Source organism: Haliaeetus albicilla, chromosome 5 (genome assembly GCF_947461875.1).
Source record: "Haliaeetus albicilla chromosome 5, bHalAlb1.1, whole genome shotgun sequence".
NCBI classification, from domain to species: domain Eukaryota; kingdom Metazoa; phylum Chordata; class Aves; order Accipitriformes; family Accipitridae; genus Haliaeetus; species Haliaeetus albicilla.
This window is the reverse complement of record NC_091487.1, coordinates 30,281,723-30,303,701: the sequence shown is the minus strand read 5'-3', so window position 1 is coordinate 30,303,701 and position 21,979 is coordinate 30,281,723. Positions and strand designations below refer to the sequence as shown.

Below are 21,979 nucleotides of genomic sequence, written 5' to 3'. Positions count from 1 at the left end.
CAAAATTACATAACTGGGCTTTAGTCTGTTTCCATTCTAAATGTGGTCTAATAAAAGCTGGATTTGTAAAGTGATAGCTGCAGCTGAGATGGAAACTTCCTCCTTTCCCATTCCATTCAATTAATGAAAGCTGAACTTCAAAGTCTAAGTGAGATCATTTGAAGTGCTAAAATTATTGAACACCAGAACTGTTTACCTTCCTATCTGACCAAAAAAAGAGAGAGGTTGTAATGTAAAAGTAAAATTAAACCACTGAAATGAAGTTAGGAAACTAAAAGTGCAAGAGGTGGTGTTAGCCTAGTTGAGAGGCATTTGTGCATAATTTTAAGTGCCTCACTTGATAGTCACGCATTTTTTCATAACTGTGACAGTAAAAGCTTTTCTGGGAGGTCTTAGTTGTGTGCTGCTCAGAAAATCAGAATCCAGTGAGAATATGTCTGAGCAACACCCCTGACAAGTTAAGAGAATGTGCACGGATATCATCAGGCGCTGGAGCCTTTCTACAGTATCATAAGCACTTATGTTGTTATCACTAGTTTTGTAGTTGTTATCAGAAGTTTTTAAGTTGCTTATAAGCAAGCAGTTGCTTGTTACTTTGCTGACAGTCCATAACATTTCTCCTGGGTTCTACTTTGTCCTTTTTCAACCATGAGCATTGGCTGTGCCACCAATTCCAGGGGAGCATGTAGCTAGGATCAGTGGGTACCAATACTTCTTTGATTGACTCCCTTGATGGCAGTAAGCATCAGCCTCGGGTCTGCTGCTGCAAATTAGGAAGTGGGAAGTTAATGGATATCTATTTCTAAAGGAGGTCAGTCTTTGGCCAGAGATGGGGTGAGCTTCTGAAGTTCAACGGGAAAGAACAGGAGGGGACTGTGGAAGCTGGAGAGACACAGGGAGTGGGGAACTCGTGGGCCGTGACAAGAAGCAGTCGTGGGGTGCAGGTAGTGAGCAGTGAGGTGTGCTGAACGGTTGCCGTGAGTAGGGAGGAATATGCAAACAGGATCCGGCAAAACAGGAAAAAGGAATGGAGTCAGGCACAAACTGCTTGGGACACTAAAGACTGCTTATTTCTGTGTTCATGTTAAGTATTTAATTTTTCTGACACACACTTGGGATAGACAGAACACACACAGTCCTATTAAATGTAATGAATTGCACGTGAGACTTGTTCATCTGACCACCTCTGTAGGCCTCGCTGCCATGCTCCAGGGTTTCTTGTACTGGCAGCACACCACCACAGCTGCTCTCCCGCTCTGTTATCCCACATGCCAGACACAACCAGGCTGCCTAACCCAAGATCCTTTGACCAGCTGTACTGGGTGTAGGGAGCCCTGCAGCTCTGTGCAGCAGCTGGGGGATCTGTATCTTTTGTATCCCTGTATATTTAACAGAACAAGCGTGGGAGACACACTTCAAGTACATCCTTCCTCAGCCCAGTATCTGTGCATGCCTTTGGCCTCTGAGCTGATCCATCCCTGCCTTTTTCGAGTGAGTCAGCAAGTGAATTCTCATGTCTTATGATTCAAAAAACTTGGGTGTTCTGGTCATTTATGAGGAAGTCTCAGGATATTTAGTTGTCCCATCAAATTTATTTTTAATTCTTCAGTTAATTAATTAATTGCTTAATTCTATAGAACAACTGAATTAATATATTTTCATTCTATAAGACACCAAAGCAGACACACTGAGTTACAGCTTCAACCCCCCCGGTACTTACAATTGTCTATCTTTTTCATTCTTATCCATCCAGAGCAAATAGAATTAGATTGCAAAAAATAACTTTGTACATGCCAAATTTCAAATGAAGCCATTTTTGCTCTAGCTTTGTTCAGGGACGTGTCATTAGAACTTTCTTCCTCCCCCTAGGAAAATCTGTAAAATCGTCATGAAACAAAATGGCAAGCTGAATGTTTTAAAGGTGAATGTTTAAAAATTTTCTGTGTGGTGTATTGGAAAAGCTTTATGATTATTTGCGAACCTTACTATAGAAGTTGCTACAAATCATCCAATAACAATCCAGAAACATTTGTTTCTGTACTGAGCAGCATAGAATAAGAATAGCTTTATGCTGTGTCATGCTGGGGCTTGAGTTTTGTTAGCAACATCTAGCTTGCTACCACAGTACAAAACTATTACATTTGCAAAACTGAACCAGCTGGTCAAAAGGCAGAGACTAGATTATACTGGTGCTCCTTTTTTTCTGTTCTGTTCCCCTCTTTTTTCTCTGAGGAATTCTTGTACAGTAATTTTTAGCTTCAATGTGGCTGACTATGGGTTTTCAACTTCCAAGTAGTTTTAATGGGAAATACAGTAGTTTAATTTTCCATTACCAAAGCATGAGTTGGGTAGATTTTACAGAATTTTCATTGTAAGTATGATACTGTTTAGATCAGACCCATAACTAGAATAAATCAGCATAGCTCCACTGAAGTTTATACCTGTTAAGACCCTTTCCCACCTTAAGAATGATGAAAAAAAAAGTAAATCTAGAGAAAGAAAAACAGAAAAAGCACAAAGGTAAGAAGTGTCTAGGAAGAGATGTAAAGTGGTTTCATAGGCATCTTATAAAATGATGAAAAGTACTGAAAATATCTTGTATTGGTTAAAATTTGTCATCCTATGAATTTATTTCTTTCACTGAGTACTCCTGGATTTGGATTTAGGATTGCATATTAAGCCTCATCCTTTGTTTTGATATAATTTATGTTGTAATCTGTTTTTTCAAAGTGTAGTTTCATGGTCTGTCAGAGTCTCACAACAGATTTTCTGTGTTGTAAGACCTGTTTTCCCTATTATTTTTTAGAACTTATTTTGTCTAAAGCTTTTAATTAAAATGTGTATTCTGGGAAATATCCTAGATTATGAGAAAACCAACTATTGTAACACTGTTTGTGTCCCTGAGTACATATACATCATTTGTTGCATTCTGTTCCAACTAACTAGGCCATCCTGATTACGCAGAAATGACTCTGTGTTAGTCAGTCTGTGGAGGGGCAGCGGCCCTTCAGCCGGGGATAAGTTATGTTTCGGAGTTCCCCTCTGTTACGAGACTGGAGGAGAGTAAGGACCCAGATTTATGTTTGTGACAGGGCTACATGGACCACCGGTACTGCAGATGCTCCTTCTCCAAGTACAAGAGAGCAGGCAGCCTCCTGCCTTTGGCTGCCTGGGCCAGCTGGGTCCGCAGAGCAGAACCGAGTGTGCCAGATCTAGGCTACAGCTGATGGCGAGGGCTGGCCTCGATCTCAAAGCCTGTTGATAATTACGCCTTGACAGAAAGTCAAAGGTGAGAAGGGAAAGTTCGGCATCAAGAGCGAGCTGTAGTCTTGTCCCTAACTCCAGAGCCGCTGCAGTTGATTATATTTGCATAGGTTTCAATTTCCAATCCGGAGCTGCCTCCCAGGCAGGGATCAGTCATGGAGCTGGTGGCTGGATGATAAAGGTGGCTCCTTCCTTGCTCGCTGTCATCAGGCTATTAAATAAATGGGATGGAATCACAGGCACTGCTATGAAAAAAAAAAACAACAAACCACCACCAAAAAATGGGGCATTGTTTTGGTCATTAAGTTGTGACGAATGAAGCGGGAACTGCATTGTTGCAATTTAATCTTACCTACGATTCGAGATAAATGCAATTTCCTACCTTGCGCGCGCCTTCGAACGGCTTCAAACGCACCGTCTGTAATTCTGCAACGACGTGCGTCGCCAAAGGGATGTTCGGTTTCCTTTTTTTCCCCGCGGCTGCCACCGAGGCGGCCTGCGGGGCCGGATATCCCGCCCGGCGCTGCCCGGGCTCGGGGCTGCGGGCTCCGGCGCTGCGGGCTCCGGAGGCGGCCGCGCACCTGGCGGGCAGAGGCCGGGCGCAGGGCGGGGCGGCGCCGGCAGGTGGCGCTGTGGCCCCAGGCACGGCGCGCGGGCGGGCGGCGCTCCCTCCGCCGGCGGCCCCGCGTTGCCCGGCCTTCTCTTCTTCCCTTCCCTTGCTTTGCCTTCCCTTCCGTTCCCATCCCTTCCTTTTCCCGTCGCTCCGCTATTTTGGGTTTTTACAGATGTGCTCTTTTGAATGGTTTCAATAAAGTTTTACTGCCGTCATTCGAGAAATAGTAAGATTGTTGTGATTTGTGCTGCCTGGCAGAAGAAAATCCGCCGGGGCCGGGGCTCCCCTCCGCGGCGGGGCTCCCCTCGGGCACCGTGTCCCCAGCCGCCATCCTGACGTGCCAGGTGGCACTGGTGCTTCAGCCTTACCTCTTTTTTCTCGGATAACTTGGCTCAGCGTGGTTCTGTAGGAGACCATATCTACGTATTTTTCCAGGCCCCCAAACTAGCCCCCAGGCCTTCCCTGCGCCCCACCGGGGCCTGCTTGCGCCTGCAGCCCGCCTTACCTGTGCGGCGAGGGGGTACACGCCAGGCTGCTGGAGCCTGCTGCTGGGGAGTTTCTCAACACCGGCGTGAAGTAGCAGACATTAAAACACGGGCACGTTTCGTGAGAGGGCAGGAGTAACTCAGTTGCTAGTAGTTGCTTTTTATACTGGTGCAAGCCTGCCGTGTTTCTGAGCACCCTTTTGAAGGCATACAGCCCTCGAGTACTGCAGGCAGATGTTATACATGTCTGTCTGTAAAATACATGACGCATATACGAGAGAGCCTTTCTTCATTTTTTTGTGCTTACCATATCACCTTGTCTCTCAAGGACAGCACATTGCTAAAATGCAGGCAGAGATTTATTGGAGGGACTATAGAAGGACTTCACTCCTCCTGCTCCTCTCCCCCTCAGCTCACGTCCCCCACTCCTGTGCCAGTCTGGCATCTCTTATGCTCCACTGCAAGGTGGAAGAAAGCAAGCAACAGAGCCAGGGGAACATCTTGACCCCCCTCTGTCCCATAGCTTGACATGGGGAACATGGCCTGCTGTGGGAAGGAGGAGATGCAGCTACCTTCATTACTTGCCCCAGAGTGCAGGTATGTCGTCTCAGTCACCATATCCACTGGGTTGTTCTGCCTGTCTTCCTTCCTCCTTTCTAGAATGTCCTGATAAACAGCCTACAATGAAACCTGCAGAGTAACAGTTTTCTTCCTTATAATGCTTTGAGATATGGGGGATTCCATGAATAGAGATGGCAATAGCCGCCTTTCCATCCTGAGGAGTTGTAGGGACTCACGTAAAAAATAATAATTAAAACAAAGTCTTCAGAGTGCCTCAGTGAGTGCTGTCATCCCTGCAGTATGCACTGGAGTGTCCTGCCAGAGGCTAGCTTTGGTTCAGAAGCACTGCCACTTCAGCTGGAAGCCAGGAGTTGGTTATTGGACCCTGCTTCTTGGCACAGTGTTGGGCCAAAATGACTCTGCTACCACGAATTTTGAAGGAAGTGTGGCTCTGCTTGGTCTGGGTTATTGCCATTGCACTTCTTTGCTTAATGCAGCTGTGCGCCAACTGCTCAAACTCCTGTTTCTGTCTAGTTTAGAATTCCAACTTCATGTGCCACTTCGGAGAAGGGGATTTGGGCTCCCGAGTCACTCAGGAATCTTTAGAAGTTTGTGCTTAGCTTGTTTTTAGCTATCTGAATGGACTAATAATTATCAGAAGTCATTCCATAAATAAAGTGGTGGGAGTGAGATACTGAGTGTGTATAGTGAGTTGTTATCCAACTGGAAATTAAAGTTCGCACCATGCTGCAAAATTAATAGTTAATAACTAATAATATAACCAGTATTAAACCTAACTTAATCTAATCTTACAATGCATGTAATAGATGGACATTCTTCTTCAGAGTTAATTTTCAGGGTGCTTATAAACATCACGGTCAGTTTATTCCATTTACTCTCTTGCTTTGTGGTGGATAAGACTTCAGTAAAATTATCTGTACTCAGTATGTGCCTATAATATCATCCAATCATGTAAATTCAGGGGCACTATTTTTAATCAGACAATATAATTGGTACTAATCTTGAAATAAATGGTGCTCCTGAGAAGCAGGAGCTCCTGTCTTCTCAGGAGCAGCATCTGTGTGGCTCATATGCAATCAGCAATGTTTATATTAAATGCTATATATTCTGCCTCACCTACTGTTTGATTTCTTCTCTCTGAGTCTCAGCCTATGAACCAAAACAGGAATCACAAGACCCAGGTTCTGACGAGTAGTTTCTTCTCTCAGTTTACTGATATATGCCTTGTTAATACAGCTTTGGTCAGCACTTTTTTCAACCAGCAGTGCTCATGCTACACCCAGTCTGCCCAGTGCAAGAACTTCAGCTCAATTTTCATTGTAATCTATATACAGCTTTTTATATATCCTCCTCATATCCTCTAAAACGTTGCTGTTTTCTCTATTTTATCATAGTCATATGGATCTCACATTGTCCTGTCCCAAAATATCACCTTAGATTATCCCCAGAAACACTATTCTGCTCCTCATTTACTAGAAGGCCACTTGCTAATTGTTTTTTTTTTCTTTGCATGCTTGTAAAAGGCAAAATTTTACTGTACAATACTGTCCTGGCTTAAAAAAAATAAATGAGCAAACATTTTTCAGATTGCCGTTTTCTAACAAACATGCCTTTCTTTTTTCTTATCTGGTAAGGGGTTTGTAAGCAAGCTGGATGAATTCATTCACTGGTTAAATGAAGCCATGGAAACAACAGAGAATTGGACTCCTCCTAAAGCAGAGACAGACAGCCTTAAACTGTACCTGGAGACACACTTGGTAGGACAAGATTATACTATGATTACTATCAGTAATTGAAGTGTTCTGCTGTGCTTTTTATTTGATTATTATTTTTTAATTACTAGTATGCATCTATATTTTAATGTAAGATTTGCAGCATTGCAGTTTGTTGTAATGAAAATACCAAAAAATTGTTTTCTGTATTTGAAATATGTACTGATAGCTTTGTAAAAATTAAATTAGAAAACAGAATTACATTGCAATTCAGAAATTGTCTCCAAAATGGAAAGAAAATGGCAATAGCAAAGGAGAAAGGATAATGTTTTTTCTGCTGATCATTCTAGGATTTTTACTACACTGTAACATTAACAAAACTCTTACTAGTAAGGAACTCTTATTCTTTCTCCCACAGTTTTAACATAGTACAGAATCATTTAAATAATATATTTGAAATAATTATTTCAATCATTTTACTTGATGTGCATTTCTGTTGTGTAATTAATACAACTGTCACTAACCTTGTTCTTGTGCAAAAAGCTAAAACGTTGGGTGGAAGTAGAAAACACTTGGATGAATAATCTTCTGAATGTATTACAGGCTAGAATTATAGATTGAGAAATATTTGATAAACCTCATGAGACTTTCACTGAATTATTGCAAGAGATGTTTCTAGTTATGAGGAGGTGAAACAAAGACTTGAATTAAACCAGGTATTAAGTCCCCAAAAGCAAAATTTTACACCGTAGGTAGAAATAGAGATCAATGCATGCTGTTCAATGGGTAGGTATCTTAATAGGTAAACTACTCTATATAGTAAAAAGAAAAAAAAATGAAAAATTAAGCTAAGAAATTCCTTCTCCCTTTGCCAATATCTTAGGTCAAATTGGAAGAAAACCTGGTGATAGCACTATTCTGAGCCAATGAGCTAGACACCCCAGCTAGATAAAACAGTGCATTAGCTGAACCCACGTCAGACCATCAACCCTCAAAGTCTCATTTCCAGTCTCTGATAATCTGATGGTGAAAAATTATTTGACAGTCCCAGGAAGTCACATGATGCATTACAGGAAAGAATGTCTCCTAAACCCTACCGTAACACTGGAGTGACCGATATTAAATTAATTATGTATACATTAACCACATATACAATTAGAACTGAACTGAAAACTGTCTTAGAATTTCAGCTATACAGAAAACTTTTGTGTCTTTTGTTCTTGGACATTTCTGCTGTAGTAGCACCTACGGGCAGCCACTAGATTAAGTACCCATTGTGGTAGTCTATCAAATGCAGTACAAAGACACTGCATTTTCGTTGCAGATTCTGGATTTTGTGGCAGTTTGGATTTTTGCCCTGTACTGCACACACTCAGTCCCATGATTCTCATTATTGTTTACAGGTGTTCTGAAGACACAGAGCACATCGTGAGATCAGACCTCAAAAAAGGCATTGGTCATTTCAATTTGTTTTCCTCTTACTCTGCAACATGAAACTTTGGGAGAGATGAGTTTTTATGAGTAGAATTGCAATTTTCACTCTTGACTGGATAAAAAGAAACATATTCCAGGAACAGGGCAATCACCAGGCTGAATCTCTGTCACAGTCAGTTTCTTTTTCCCCTTCTTCCATGGGGAGGAGCACAGTAGCTCTTTTGCAGGCAAATGACTTCCAACTTTGCCTTGAGGTTCTGTGGGAGGTGAGGCCAAAACCATCATCAGGCTGGAATGTGGAGTAGTAGCCCAGAGGCAGCTCCTTCATTGCTAGAGGTAGTCAGAATAAGCGAGTATGTGGGCACCTGTACAACTTCACTTTCCCCTGTAAGTACTTAGGCTCCCAGCTGTACTCTGTATATCTGCATATCTTTGGGGTAAGAAAATCTTTGTATGTTTCCGGATGACTGTGTTATGAAACAAGGTGTTTTTTTCCTTTACTTCTGTGAAGAAGTAAAATGTCTAAAGAACAGTTCAATTCCAGTTTGATATTGTAATTATTTTTATGGCATATATAGCCAGTGAAAAAAATCATTGCACAACCTGAAAAAAAAGTAACTGTGACTTTTCTTTTTGATTTCAGAAAATGTATGCTATCATATTCATTTCTACACAGCAGAACTGAACTATTAAAATACAGAACATTTTTGTAGTGGGGAAGATAGTTATTTGTATTAATTAGATTGTCAGCTTTTCAGTGGCATTTGTCTGTCAGAAATCCTAATCTGTGTTAAACAGAAGTATATGAACTTCAATTCACATTAAGCTCAATGCTAAAATTTCCCTTCGTTGCGAATTGTAAAACAATGGTGATCAAGGTCTTTGTGAGGGTACTTATGCTGCTCGTTTTCTTCTTTTGCCAGTCAGATTATGCATGCTGTCAGACTAACCTAAGGTTTGTTGAAGTAAAGGGGGCTTAGTGCTTTATAAATTTAGGTTCCAGACTTACGGGTTCATAGTACAGACACTACTAGCAAACTAACCTGGAAAACAAAGAAAATGTGTTGGTTCTTTTCTATATATTGCATCTGCGCTAACAAACCTTATAACTATGTTTCCTCACTGGTGCAGATTTTCTGGTCGTAGAAGGAGTGAAACTCGGTGTAGATTAGTATTTTTATTTTTATTAGTAGAGACAAGGCCTTAGCCTTTGGCACAAATTATCAATTTCACCACCTGTGATATTGTTTTCTTGGAAATATGTTTGTTGCAATAACAAAATTAGTGCCATAAAGAGAGAATATTTTGCATTCATGAATTAAATCTCTGCTGTCAAAATCTAAGAAAAGAAAATATGAGAGCAGGAAAACAGAAAAATATACTTGTTCTCTTTCTCATTATTGTCTGGGAAAAGTCTTGCAGAGGAGACAAGGACAAGGTTGTGAACATCCTCCAAATTTTTCAGTATATAAAGTTCTTGACTGTCATTTTAGGGTCCCAATGTAAATTGTTGATAAAGGATTGAATTTTAAAGTCTCTTCTCACTCAGCCTTGCTTTTCTACATCTTTGATATTTTGAGAAATGGTGTGGCACAGACACTTAAAGAGAGTGTGTTTATTAAAAAAAAACCACAAAACAAACCCCACACCACAAGAAGCCTACAATATCAACTTATTAGAAACTTTGCATAAGATAATGCTCACACGAGGAGTAAAATCTCTTGAACAAGATGGCAGTGCAAGTCTCCATTACAACCATCCCTGCATGACATCTTCAGCTTAAATTGGTAGAACTCCCCAAACTGTTCTAGTTAATTCTTATAGCTGGTCTGGCAAGATGTCCACCCAGGATGTTAATCAGCACTTTGAAGAATATGAGTAGTGTCTGTCTAGTGCTCTTGGCCCAGCAAGAGCTGCCTGCAGGCATCTCTGTGACTGTCTGAAGGTCCCACCTGGACAGCTCCTGAAATAATTAGTGAAGCACTTTGTGAAGGTGGAAGGCAGCCTCTCCTGAAGTTGGTCTGTTGTTCCCAATTAGCCCATTATCTCGTCTATACAGAGACTAGCTAGGGAGTTCCTGGGCCACCCAGGGAATTCATGATTAAATGCACTGTCTGTGCACACCAGCATAGCCCTGATACACAAATACACCACGATTATAAACTGTAGGACAAATTGGAATTTCATTCTTAAATCAGAATTACAACTTAAACTCCATAGATTTTGCCATGATGAGTAACCATACAGTTTGGTATAGAGTGTGAATTTTTCCTACAAATTGAAAGTTAGTCTGCATCTGGAATGTGTGCCAAAATAGACAATCCTCAGCTTGGAGGAGAGTTTTCTTGCAATTTTAAAATGCAGTTCCCTGATTTTCTGCAGAACAGAAGTTGCTATATGCTTCATTTTAGATAACACCAAAGCACACAGCTATCAATGAAAATGCTCTCAGAGACCCCTGCAATAGTAACTGAAATTATTCTTTCCATTTTATGGGTCTTCACAACTGAGTAACATTGGTGAAACTGATTTGGGAGCTGTATGCTTCCCATTCATATGGAAGGGCTGACATGGAGCTGCCACCACTTGAACTTCTGGCACCCCTGCAGGCAGCTACCCAAGCCAGCAGATGTTGAAAACACTAATATGTTTTCATAAAACAGGGGTGTTTTTCAGCAGAAATCTACTTTGCCACAAAGGCCTCAGTCAGCTCTACTAGAGAAAAAAGTGAGGCAGGTTTTGAATTTTGTGAACAATTAGGCTCAAATCACTTCCTAATGAAAAGATAGCTTCACTGACCTTACCAAAAAGGAACTTCTGAAAATGGTTTCTGATTCGCTTTATCTTTTGTAGCTCTTCTTTTCTGTTATGCTGATTCTTGCCCATTGGCACCCTGATCAAAATCAGCTACTAGCAGACTCTAAGCATAGACTTGGTGGTATGCAAATCATTTCTCATCAAAAACAGTATCCTGAAGGCAGCTTATGAGCTAAAAGCATCTGTCTAGATGGTACTACTGTGCTTGTGAAACCAAAGGGACTTTCTTATCAGCTCAACAAACAAGAATTCACCATGTTGCTCTTGACCATTTTAGTTTGCTAAAATGAACATTTTACCACTCTTTATCCCTGACCCAAAAAGATACATTGTTTTAGCACAGTAAAGAAGTAAGCTAGCAAATGAGTAAATGTGAAGAACCACTGAGGAAAAGGTCTAAGTGCTGAGGCCTGGGACTTTTAATTCTGTAGTCTTAACTTTTCCCTTTGTTGTTAACACTACTCTATTTTCTTGTTGCTGCACAACTAGTTGCACACCTTACTGTGGTGTGCTCTCAGGTCTTTTGGCCAAAGCCATTTCTGTGTGTAGTGTCATCCTTAAGAGCTAGGTAATACAAGACTTTTAAATGGAAAACTACAAATGAAAAATACCTTATTCTAAACTTATTTCATGGAACTTTTAAAATCCTTCTTGCATTATTAGTAGGTGTTGACAAACACTATTTTTCAGTGGAGATAAAATTAATTAAGGAAAGGTATTCTTAGAAATTTGGAACTAGTAGTCAGGCATTTTTTTCCTAACAATATTACTCTTCAGAATTTCCGTAAGATTAAAATTCTGAAATATTGAGTACAGGGAATGTAGAAGATATATATGTGTGTGTATATATATATAGGGAGAGAGAGTAATGACAGATTTTGCATTTTTTCTTCAAAACCAGCTAAAGAATGGTCAGAAGTTCCCATGATGATGTACTTTCTTTCAAAGTGTCTGTTGCCTTTTGCCCTTTTGAGTAAGACCATGGCTGTAATCTGCCAACATTTAGGTTTGTAATTTGGAGGACAGCAAATCATAGAATCACAGAATGGTTTGGGTTGGAAGGGACCTTTAAAGGTCACCTAGTCCAACCCCCCTGCAATGAGCAGGGACATCTTCAACTAGATCAGAGCCCCGTCCAACCTGACCTTGAATGTTTCCAGGGATGGGGCATCTGCCACCTCTCTGGGCAACCTGTTCCAGTGTTTCACCACCCTCATTGTAAAAGATTTCTTCCTTATATCTAGCCTGAATCTACCCTCTTTTAGTTTAAAACCATTACTCCTTGTCCTATCGCAACAGGCCCTGCTAAAAAGTCTGTACCCATCTTTCTTATAAGCCCCCTTTAAGTACCAAAAGGCCCCAATAAGGTCTCCCTGGAGCCTTCTCTTCTTCAGGCTGAACAATCCCAACTCTCTCAGCCTTTCCTTATAGGAGAGGTGTTCCATCCCTCTGATCATCTTTGTGGCCCTCCTCTGGACCCGCTCCAACAGGTCCATGTCTCTCCTGGGCTGAGGACTCCAGGGCTGGACGCAGGACTGCAGGTGGGGTCTCACCAGAGCAGAGCAGAGGGGCAGAATCACCTCCCTCGACCTGCTGGTCACGCCGCTTTTGATGCAGCCCAGGATACGGTTGGCTTTCTGGGCTGCAAGCGCACATTGTCGGCTCATGACCAGCTTTTCATCCACCGGTACCCCCAAGTCCTTCTCCGCAGGGCTGCTTGCAGTGTTTCACTTTACTCTCATTGTAACTGTGTATATAAGATATCCTTAGAAAAGATGGCAGCTGGTAGTTTCCTGTTTCTCCAGATAGCACAAAGAGGAATTGTTTGTCACTCATGGAAAGAATGGAGGAGGATGGCCTCCTTGAAAAGAATTAATTGTTCACACCAGGGTTATTTGTTTGTTGGTATTTGGGTTTTTTTAGGCAAAAATATACGTTCTGTTTAGTTGAAACTAGAATAGCAAATATTGTTCTGTAGAAGGTACAAATGGCTAGGATTGCATGGAGTCATTGCGTTACAGTGTTGTTTGGATATGCTAAATGATCATTTCCATTAATCAGAATGTCTTGGTTTTCTAATAAATTGTGTGATCCCTGTCTGTAATTTTTACCTCAATGTCGTTGCAAGCTTTGAGCCACATGAAAGTGCTTTTTAGCCCAGAATTGTTCCATTATATTAACCTTCTCAGTCACGATGTTTACTTTACGTGCTACAGTCTTAAAAATATCATAGAAAAAGTATCACTAGTATTTCAAAACAAATTATACAAGTTGATTCACACTAGCATTTACTTCTCTGCCGTATAGGAAGTTTAGATGTCATCTCCATTCCAAAACCAAATTCTTCTTAAGATATGGGAGTTTTGAGAGTTTTATTATCTAAAGAGAAATGAAATAAGAATTTTCCTGTGTCCAGTATAAATGTTTCTGGCCACATCATGGCTCAGCACTTTCTTAGCTGTAAACATCAAATGCTTTCATACAGAAAATAGATTGTATTTTCACGTTTAAGAAATTGTATTGGTGAAGTAATGTTGCTTCTGTGATATCTCATGATAACTGATCATCTGTTTGTAACGAGTCTGCTATGTCTGAAAAAAAATCATTCTCATCTCCTTGGAAAATCTCATTTTCTGAAAAATGTTATTTTAGAGAAGTATTAAATACCTGTTTCCATTGAAAATAAGGTTAAATACACATGCCTTGGGCTAATCTGCTGGCTGTCTTTGTGGTAGCGGTGGTAACAGTAATTTTATTAAAGGTATTAAAGCCTCTGAAATGGCTAAGGTATATACTGTACCTTTCCTATATGGACATTTCCAATGTCCATGGCAGCCAATTTAGAGAAAATATACAACAGTATCTGCAGGATGATGGTGCTAAAAGGTCTGAGCACCATGAGTGGACTAATCTCTTGCTTCTCTAAAGACTTTGGTTTGAATCTGTTCAGCCTATTGTTAGTTTGAATTTCTGAATTTTATGCTGTTATCTTGAAAGGTATTTTGGGTATGCATGGGTTCCTGAATGTATGTCCTTTTATATAGGAAGCAGTCTGCAGAACATACTAATCAGAGATATAGACTAAATACAGCAGATTTCAAATAACACAGGCAAATAAAAGGACTCAATAGGAAGTAAGACATCAATGTTAAACAAAGGGAATGCATGTATATTGTCAGTTGTAAGTATTATTCAGCTTTGAAAATCTGTAAACCCAATAACCTCTATGTAAGTTTTTCTGTTCCTTGAGTTAAAGTGCCTGAGTACATCAAAAGGAAATATTGCTGTCATTTAATACATTTGGCTGTACCTGTGTTATAGTCTGGAGCCAGAGAGTGTACAGTTGCTGGCAGTGGGGAAAAATAGAGGTTTCTAAACTGTTTGGACTGTTCTTTTGAGTTTCAGCATCTTTTTTGGTGACTAAATAAGAGAAAAATCAGGTATATATGAGAAAATTCAGGTATATATCCTGCTAATCACAGTACTGTTGTCCTGACCAATACAGAAATACTTCACTTGATCTACACTTGTTTCCCATAAGGTCATGCAATGAAGAAGAGCTGACACGTATCTTTCCTTTGTAAGGAGGAGTGGGCCATGTTTATGCTCCCAGCATCACAGAAGTAGGAGATCTGTTGTGATGGAGATCTGTTATTAGTACATGTGTTTTTAGTGAAGGAAGGGACTGTCCATTTACTGTCCTCTGATACTGTTGCTACCAGCCATTACCACACAGTCCCACTCAGGAGGTTTATTTTGTAGGAAGCGTATAGCATAGGCAATAATTTCTTAATTTTCCTGGAGACTGAATGGCTGGAATACTGTTAAAAGTACTACTTTTTTCTAAATCTGTCTTCCAAATTTGTAGATACCTAACCTTGTACAGCTGTGAAGAAAAAAGGGGTATTGCATTTACTTTGTTTTTTGGTTGATTCAAACCTTCCCAGGACTCCTTTTCTTCTCTTTGGTACCAACCCAAATGTACATAGTTTTTGCTAAGAAGGCATTTTAATTCACCTTTAAATTGCATAAAACCTTGTATCTGTACATATATAAAAAGCAAATTACATCTCCCTCATATTCCTTTGAAATTTTAATAGAACTAAAATCCTTCAAGGATTGTTCTAAAACTACATACTGTTGTTTAGTGCCAGTGAATGCTTTTTGTTCTATAAGTTAGTAAATTCATATTTAAATATTACATATGTATATGTTTTTTCTCCCTTAGTAACTCCATATTTGCCAAGGCTGCCATGCCCCATGAATTTATCTTTGGGTTGGAAAGCTCTTTTCTCTTGGTTGGCTTTTTTCTGCCATGACAATGTGGTAGGACAATACAACTTTTACATATTTTAGGGCATGGGGGCTCTCTGGGTGGAAGAAGTGTACCTAGAAACATGTAAGATCACCCAGACAAATGTCATCTTGATAGAAAAAGGAGTCAGAAGACTGTGATTTCTGCAGTTTATTTCCTGAGTATCTCAAGAGAACAAGAAATGATCGAGGACAGTTATGTATGGTGAACTGGATGCGCAGTTCACCATGCTTATGGCAACTTAGCAATTGTTTCATTGTATAGCCATTTCGCCTGTGTGCTTTCCTGCCTGTGTTCTTCCATCCCTCAATGTCTCTTGATAATAAATGTATTGAGATTCAATTTAGGAAGCCTCACGTTAACTTTTTTTTTAACAATGTAAAATATTTAGACAGACAAAAGCAAAGAGAAATTTATGTAGTGAAATACAAAAAAGAAATTAGAGTTGGCAGCAGAAGAATTTATGTGAGTTTGAAATACAAAATATCTGCAAAAATAGCCTCTCTGCCTTCTAAACTAAATCTGCAAAATAGGCTTCCTGGAGAGTTGGGCTAACTATCCTCTTCCTCCACATCTAAAATTATGCATTCAAAACTTGACTAAATTACCTAAGACATGACAAACACAATGAGGAATGAGAAACAGAAATTGGGGGACCTAAAGTTTTTAATGTGAGGAAGATTGTACTATTTATGTTTAAGAGGTAACAAAGGGAAAACCATTGATTGCCTAATACTGGAATGGCAGAAGCTGTGACAGAGAAGAAAGGGGTGAGGTGGTTTTACAAAAGTATGAATTACTGTAGGACTACTGGGGTAGAGCCTGCCCTTTTGTATTTAGTTTTTCTGGCCTGTCACAAATTCTGTGGCATGTGAAAGACCTAGGCTACTGCTCTGTCAGCCCATTACATTGCAGTCCTTACTCCTACATTTTTATCCAGTCTAGATTTAAAGGTCTCAAGGGATCAGGGCTTTCACTGTTTCCTTCAGGAGATTATTACACAATCTAATAGATCTGACTTTGGGGGAAAATTTCACTGGTATTTATCTTAAATTTTCTTTTTCTTAATTTAATTCCATTAGTCACATCTACTATACCCTCTGATACTGTTCTATGCTAATAAGTCTTCTTTCTGCTTGGTGTTCAGATTCATGGAATATAAGTAGATAATGATGGCCCTTTCACATAATCATCATTTAGTCAATCTTGTTTATTTCTTATAATCTTCCACCATTTCCACTTTTAAACATATTTTATTTGCCCTTCACTAAACTCCCACCAGTTTGTCTCTTCATAAATGTGCTTGGTCTGCCCAGGCAAAAAGTACATTCAGACCAAGTGAAAGGTGAAGAATGCATATCAGTGATCAGAAGGTAAAATCATTCCTGGCGTTGCTATAATTATCTCATTACTAAACATTTTGAACTCAGAATGTTCAGTTAATATTATGTTTCAATGAATGATAAACTTACACAAAGAAATTGTCTGAGCAGTCAAACCATCTTACATCTGATCTACATCTACAGTGGCACAGTGCCAGCATGAGATGGTGATTATGGGATTCTCAGTAGTGAGGTTCCCAGATCAGATTTATGTCAATTTTAAAGGCATTCTAGGCATAATCTGATATTGTGAATCAACACAGACAGTGATATTGGTTTTTTGCCCATTTTTCTCTGCCTATAGATGCCAGTGGAAGGAATGACCCCCAGAGAAACCCAAGAAATTATTGTCTTTTAAAGCTTTCTCATTGTGGCAGGGGGTAGAAGACCACATCTTCTTTCCACAAGCTATTCAATATTAAAAAATATCTACCAGCTCCCATTGGTTACAGAAGGAAATAATGTGTGGTTCATCTAAGGAAAATGACAGTCATATCGTATTAGGCATTAGAGATTTTCTTTGCAGTTGGTGATAATTGGCCCCTTGGCCATCACTGCTATAGGGAGTGTATGTTCTCAGTCTCAGGGACAGAAGAAAAAGATCTTTAGTGGGTGCTGCAGCTTCAGAGGAGGACTCACCATGTTCTCCTCAAAAAGCAAAGGTAGAATCCCTGCTATTGCGGTAAAACTCAAACTTGACTATGGAGCTGCATAAAGCATTTCCATAGTGCTTGTGTTCTGTTTAACAGGTGGAGTGTCACTCAGATAGAAACACAGCTTAAAAGAAAAGAAGAAAATAAAAAATTCTTTATAGTTATCTAGGTTTTATGGAAAGCGTGAACAAAGGAGACATTGACTGGAACCATCTCATGTGTAACATTTAATTCCCAGGAAAACATATCCTAATGACTTCTAATACTAAGTAGGCTTTATATCCCTGATGAAAAATATGAGGCTTTCCTAAATAAGATATTTCCCAATTGTTAAAAAGTCAAATAGTTTGATGATATATTTGTAGATGTAATGTGTGAAATGCACTATTTCGTAGAAGATAGGATCTTTTTCCATGTACAAATTGCATATGAATATCCATTTTATATAACCATTGACCAATTAATTATGTATTTAGTATTATGTCACTAGAATGCTAAATATGTTCCATGTTAGTATAAGGGCAGCTTATATGGCAGTTATTTTTCTGATTTACTGAATGTCATTGGTAGGTGGTGTTCAGGAGTATGAAAATACCACTACATTATTACATGGCTTATTAGGTTATTAACTTGAGTACGTAAATACTAGGCAGTGACCAAGCAGAGACCTTCTGTGTGGTCAGAACTCCTCAAGAGAAAAAAAAAAAAAAAAAAGAAAAAAAATAGACAGCTACCTTTCCAGATCTAAAAGTTGAATTCAGTACTTGATAGCTTGGTATTTTGTCATAGCAAGCTATTGGGAGGTAACTGTGCCAGGACCAATACAGTTGCAAAAGTAACTCTATGTTAAGAATATGAGAATAAATTTTCAGGAACAGGTCTAAGTCATATTCCTTTTAAGACAAATGAAATGTGGTAATTTAAAAAAAAATAAAATTGAATTTTCAACTTTATTTTTTTTCTTGGAGATTATTGGTATATGGCATATATTTAATAAATGACACGTTTGTTGCTCCATTTGCTTAGAACTTTACTGTGTGTTGAAACTGTCTTCCTATCCAAAACATAACATTGCTGATGATATTTGTGGTAGTTTGGTTATCCTTTCAGGATTGTCTCAGTCAAAGAATCCCATTTCTTTTCTACTAGAAACAGTTCCCATGACTCTAAATTTCACAATTGAATTATATCTGTCACAGTGTTATAATTAAAAATACTACATTCTTAGCCAAAATACACATTCAACTGTACCTAAATATAGAAATCCATATTTTTAGTAAAATTGTGGTTTTCTCCGAAAATGCAAATATTAGGAAATTTTAAACTAAGCTTTCTATTTCAAATTCTAAAATTATAGGTCACTTAGATAATTTTAATTGTTTGTACCATTGCTCTAAAAAATAAATGCCCTAGAAGCAGTGATATATTTCTCAAAGGCATTTAAACACATGAAAAATGAACCTCAAGAAAATTATGTCTCAGGCCACCCCAGTACACCACACGTGCTAAAAGTATGATTGACTGAGAAAATTAAAATATTTCTTTCAATACAGTATCTTAACCTGGCAACAGGTGTAAACTGCTGTGTCATTTGAACTAAGCTATATTTATGTATACATTGTAGGTTCACATGATACCTAGTTGCTTATTTGTGTTTCAGAAACACAAAGACAGATCATGACTTAAAAAAAATACATACTTGTACAAAATCTGTGTGCCCCTGGAAACAAAAATATTTAATAGCTGACTGTCCTTACTGCAGATATGAATAGGCCAAGACGCAGATTGTGGTTTAGCAAATCACAAGGATTTGCTAAGAACAGAGGGTTGCAAACCAGTGAAAGATTGCATATCAGAGCTTGATTTGTACATACTGTAGGATACCTACTCAATAGAAGTTTCCTAAATTTAAGTATCTAAAGCCATAAAATAAATCCTCAGAGGAACTTCAAATAAATATTTTTTCAAATAGTTTTTCTCATCCCCAATTGTACAGACAAATAACCTGAGAGGGAGAGATTATTATATGCTGGAAAAGCGCTTTCTTATTTTCAGTGTGTTCAGAGCGGAGTATAGATCAGGAGGTGCTGCTTTTTTCCCCATGGAGGTTCTGCACTATTGTTGTCCAATGGATCAATCAGTTTCCTAAAAGTCAGGGGACAGCTTCATTTTGTGAAGGCTGGGTTCCTTTGCCACGTGCAGTTGACAGAAGATAGCACTCCTGGGACTTTGTTCTTACGCTTTTGGAGTCTTTATTCCTGTTTATTTACAGTTCTGTAGCTTTAATAAAACTGCATGATTCTTGCCTCACTTTTCCTTTCTTGCTAAATAAGAACAGTTGATGTTTATAATATAGGTGCATGGTGACTGGGAAAAGTGCAGAGAACTTCATAAGGAAATTTTGCTTGTTGCAGCTTGTAAACTATGTCATATACAATGTAATGCTAGGGATGACATTAATGTGTTGTTTAAAAAGCTGCTGTCAGGCCAATGCACATGCATTTTCCATAATGTATATGTGCTCATGTGTGATATTTAGACTGCACCATAGCTGCAAATGTGTCTGGAAAAATGGCTTTGATTAATTGACTTCCCTCCTCTTCTCCTTTCCTCTCTTCAGACGCAAAGGCTCCATTCATTATCAGGCAAGATCAGAGGAGGAGGGGGGCAGAGTACCTGGGTCACACGCTGTTAGAGTTACAATTTTCCAAATGCCATAAGTAAAGAGTTGGGAATGGGAAATATCCAGGATGGGAGAGGACCTCTGTGTTTGAAGGTCCTCCTCCATTCCAAATATTGGTCTGATTTTACCTTTAGCTGTGCAAATTCACATCTGTCCATTGCATATACATGTAATGTTACATCTTCAACTCTGTCTGCCTTTTTCATGTGTCACATTTTCAGCTCTGCAGGTATGAGGAACCACGAGCACTGACGCACTGATTGAGGGCTATTCTTTCCATTGTTCTTTGTCCATTTGTTCCTTTTCCTTAGGAAATTACTACCCATAAGAAATTATATATACATATGTAATTCTAAAGCCAAAACTCATACTTCATTACATCAACCGACAATTTCCTTCACTTCTGTTTGTACGTATTCTTCTGTGAATGGTTCCCTCTTTTTGATGCCTCTGTGCTGATAAGAATTTATTTCTGCTAAATTTCATGTATGTTCACGGTATTCGTGCCATGCATAATTTATCCGTAAAATCAGAATTTTGCACAAGGAGAATATTGCTAGTCAAAACCCAAAAGTTTGGCCCCATCTTTATTCATCATATTTTGCTTCTTCAGTTTAACATTATTACTGGTTAATAGGTGCACCTGAAAATCAAGCTGTATTGTAGTATCTGGTGCGTTATGTTAAATGAATCTTTTCTAGGACAGCAAGTCTTTTTTTTTTTCTAATGAAAAAGAATACCTCATCTTTTCCAATTTTCCTATCAAACACATCCACATCATCTCGAGACGCTGCCACATCCAGCTGCATCTATACTCAACTTCAATTATATGAAATTACACAACCTACTCTGAGGTCCTTTAGGTTCTCTTTTGCTGTGTGTGGCACACGCATAGTGCATTTCCTGTGAAGTGCATGATTACAAACTATTCAGTACAAGCCTGTTTTAAGTAAACAGTAAATTAAATATTGTCAGTGCTTGTTCAGACGTGCACTTACGAAGGAAAAAGAACTTCTAGATTTGGGTTCATAAAAGTCTAGATTTAAGAAAGGGCCAGACATAAACTAGGCATCCTTTTTCCTTTTTAACTTCTCTTGGCTGACCCAGTTGTTTAACAGCTGGTACAAAACACTATATTCAGATGCCCATACAAGGAAAATTGGGCTAGACAAAATGCTGTAGGTAGCAAAATTCCTGTTTATTGCTCTTTATTTGAATGGAGAATTCTCAAAAACATTCTGTCACTAACCGTCAGGTACACTGCTGCCTGAAAGGCTGTTAATAGTCTGTCTGAGCAACATGCCTCTTTCAACCATGACAAATACAGTAAAAGAACATAATTTTATTACAGTTCTGGCAATATTATTTTCTGCTACGCCAATCAGCTTGACTACAGGAGTTGGGAAAGGAAGGAAATAGTCACTTCCCTAAGAAATTAGGGCTTTTGAGTATTTTGTGGTGTCTGTTACTTCAGTACTAGCATGGTCACTCATATTTGGAGAAGTATACATTTATTTTATAAAAACCAGAAGCTACAAATGTGCACTTGCAAAGTCTCCTTTCATCTCTGCCAGTTAACTCATTCCCAAGAGAAGCCAAAACTCTTTTCTTCCAAGGGGTCAAATATTGTTTTCATTCATTCCATAGGCATTTCAAAGCGAACAAGAGTTGCATGTGTGTGTTCAGGGCTGCACATGATTTATGATTAAATACAGCAAGTACCCCTTTCTTTATTGTATTTTGTTTCTCTTCCTTACACACAAGTATGAGTGAGAAGCTCTGGTAAATAATTCACAAATTTATCAACCTTATCAGTGGCATATGAAATGGCATAACATATAGTAGATCATGTTTCCAGTTCCTCTCTCTATTACTAGATTTTAATGCAATTTGTAAAAATAAAAAATACATTAAAAAGAAATAAAATATTTTAATCACTGTTAAAGCAGAGATCCTTTGTAAACTAGTAAAAATATTAGTGAAAAAAAGGATGAAAAATACTTGCTTTGCAAATTAAGAATGCAGAGATCTAAAGCAGT

General features: G+C 38.9%; 1 protein-coding gene across 5 annotated transcripts in view; it reads left to right on the top strand.

The window, feature by feature from the left end:
* AKAP6 (A-kinase anchoring protein 6) overlaps window positions 1-21,979 on the top strand; it is a 291,528-nt gene that overhangs the window by 119,351 nt on the left and 150,198 nt on the right. For all 5 annotated transcript variants that reach the window (XM_069784017.1, XM_069784016.1, XM_069784015.1 and 2 more), the window contains exon 5: window positions 6,579-6,701. In XM_069784017.1, coding sequence (XP_069640118.1) covers window positions 6,579-6,701 — 123 coding nt within the window. The remainder of the gene's footprint in view (window positions 1-6,578; window positions 6,702-21,979) is intronic.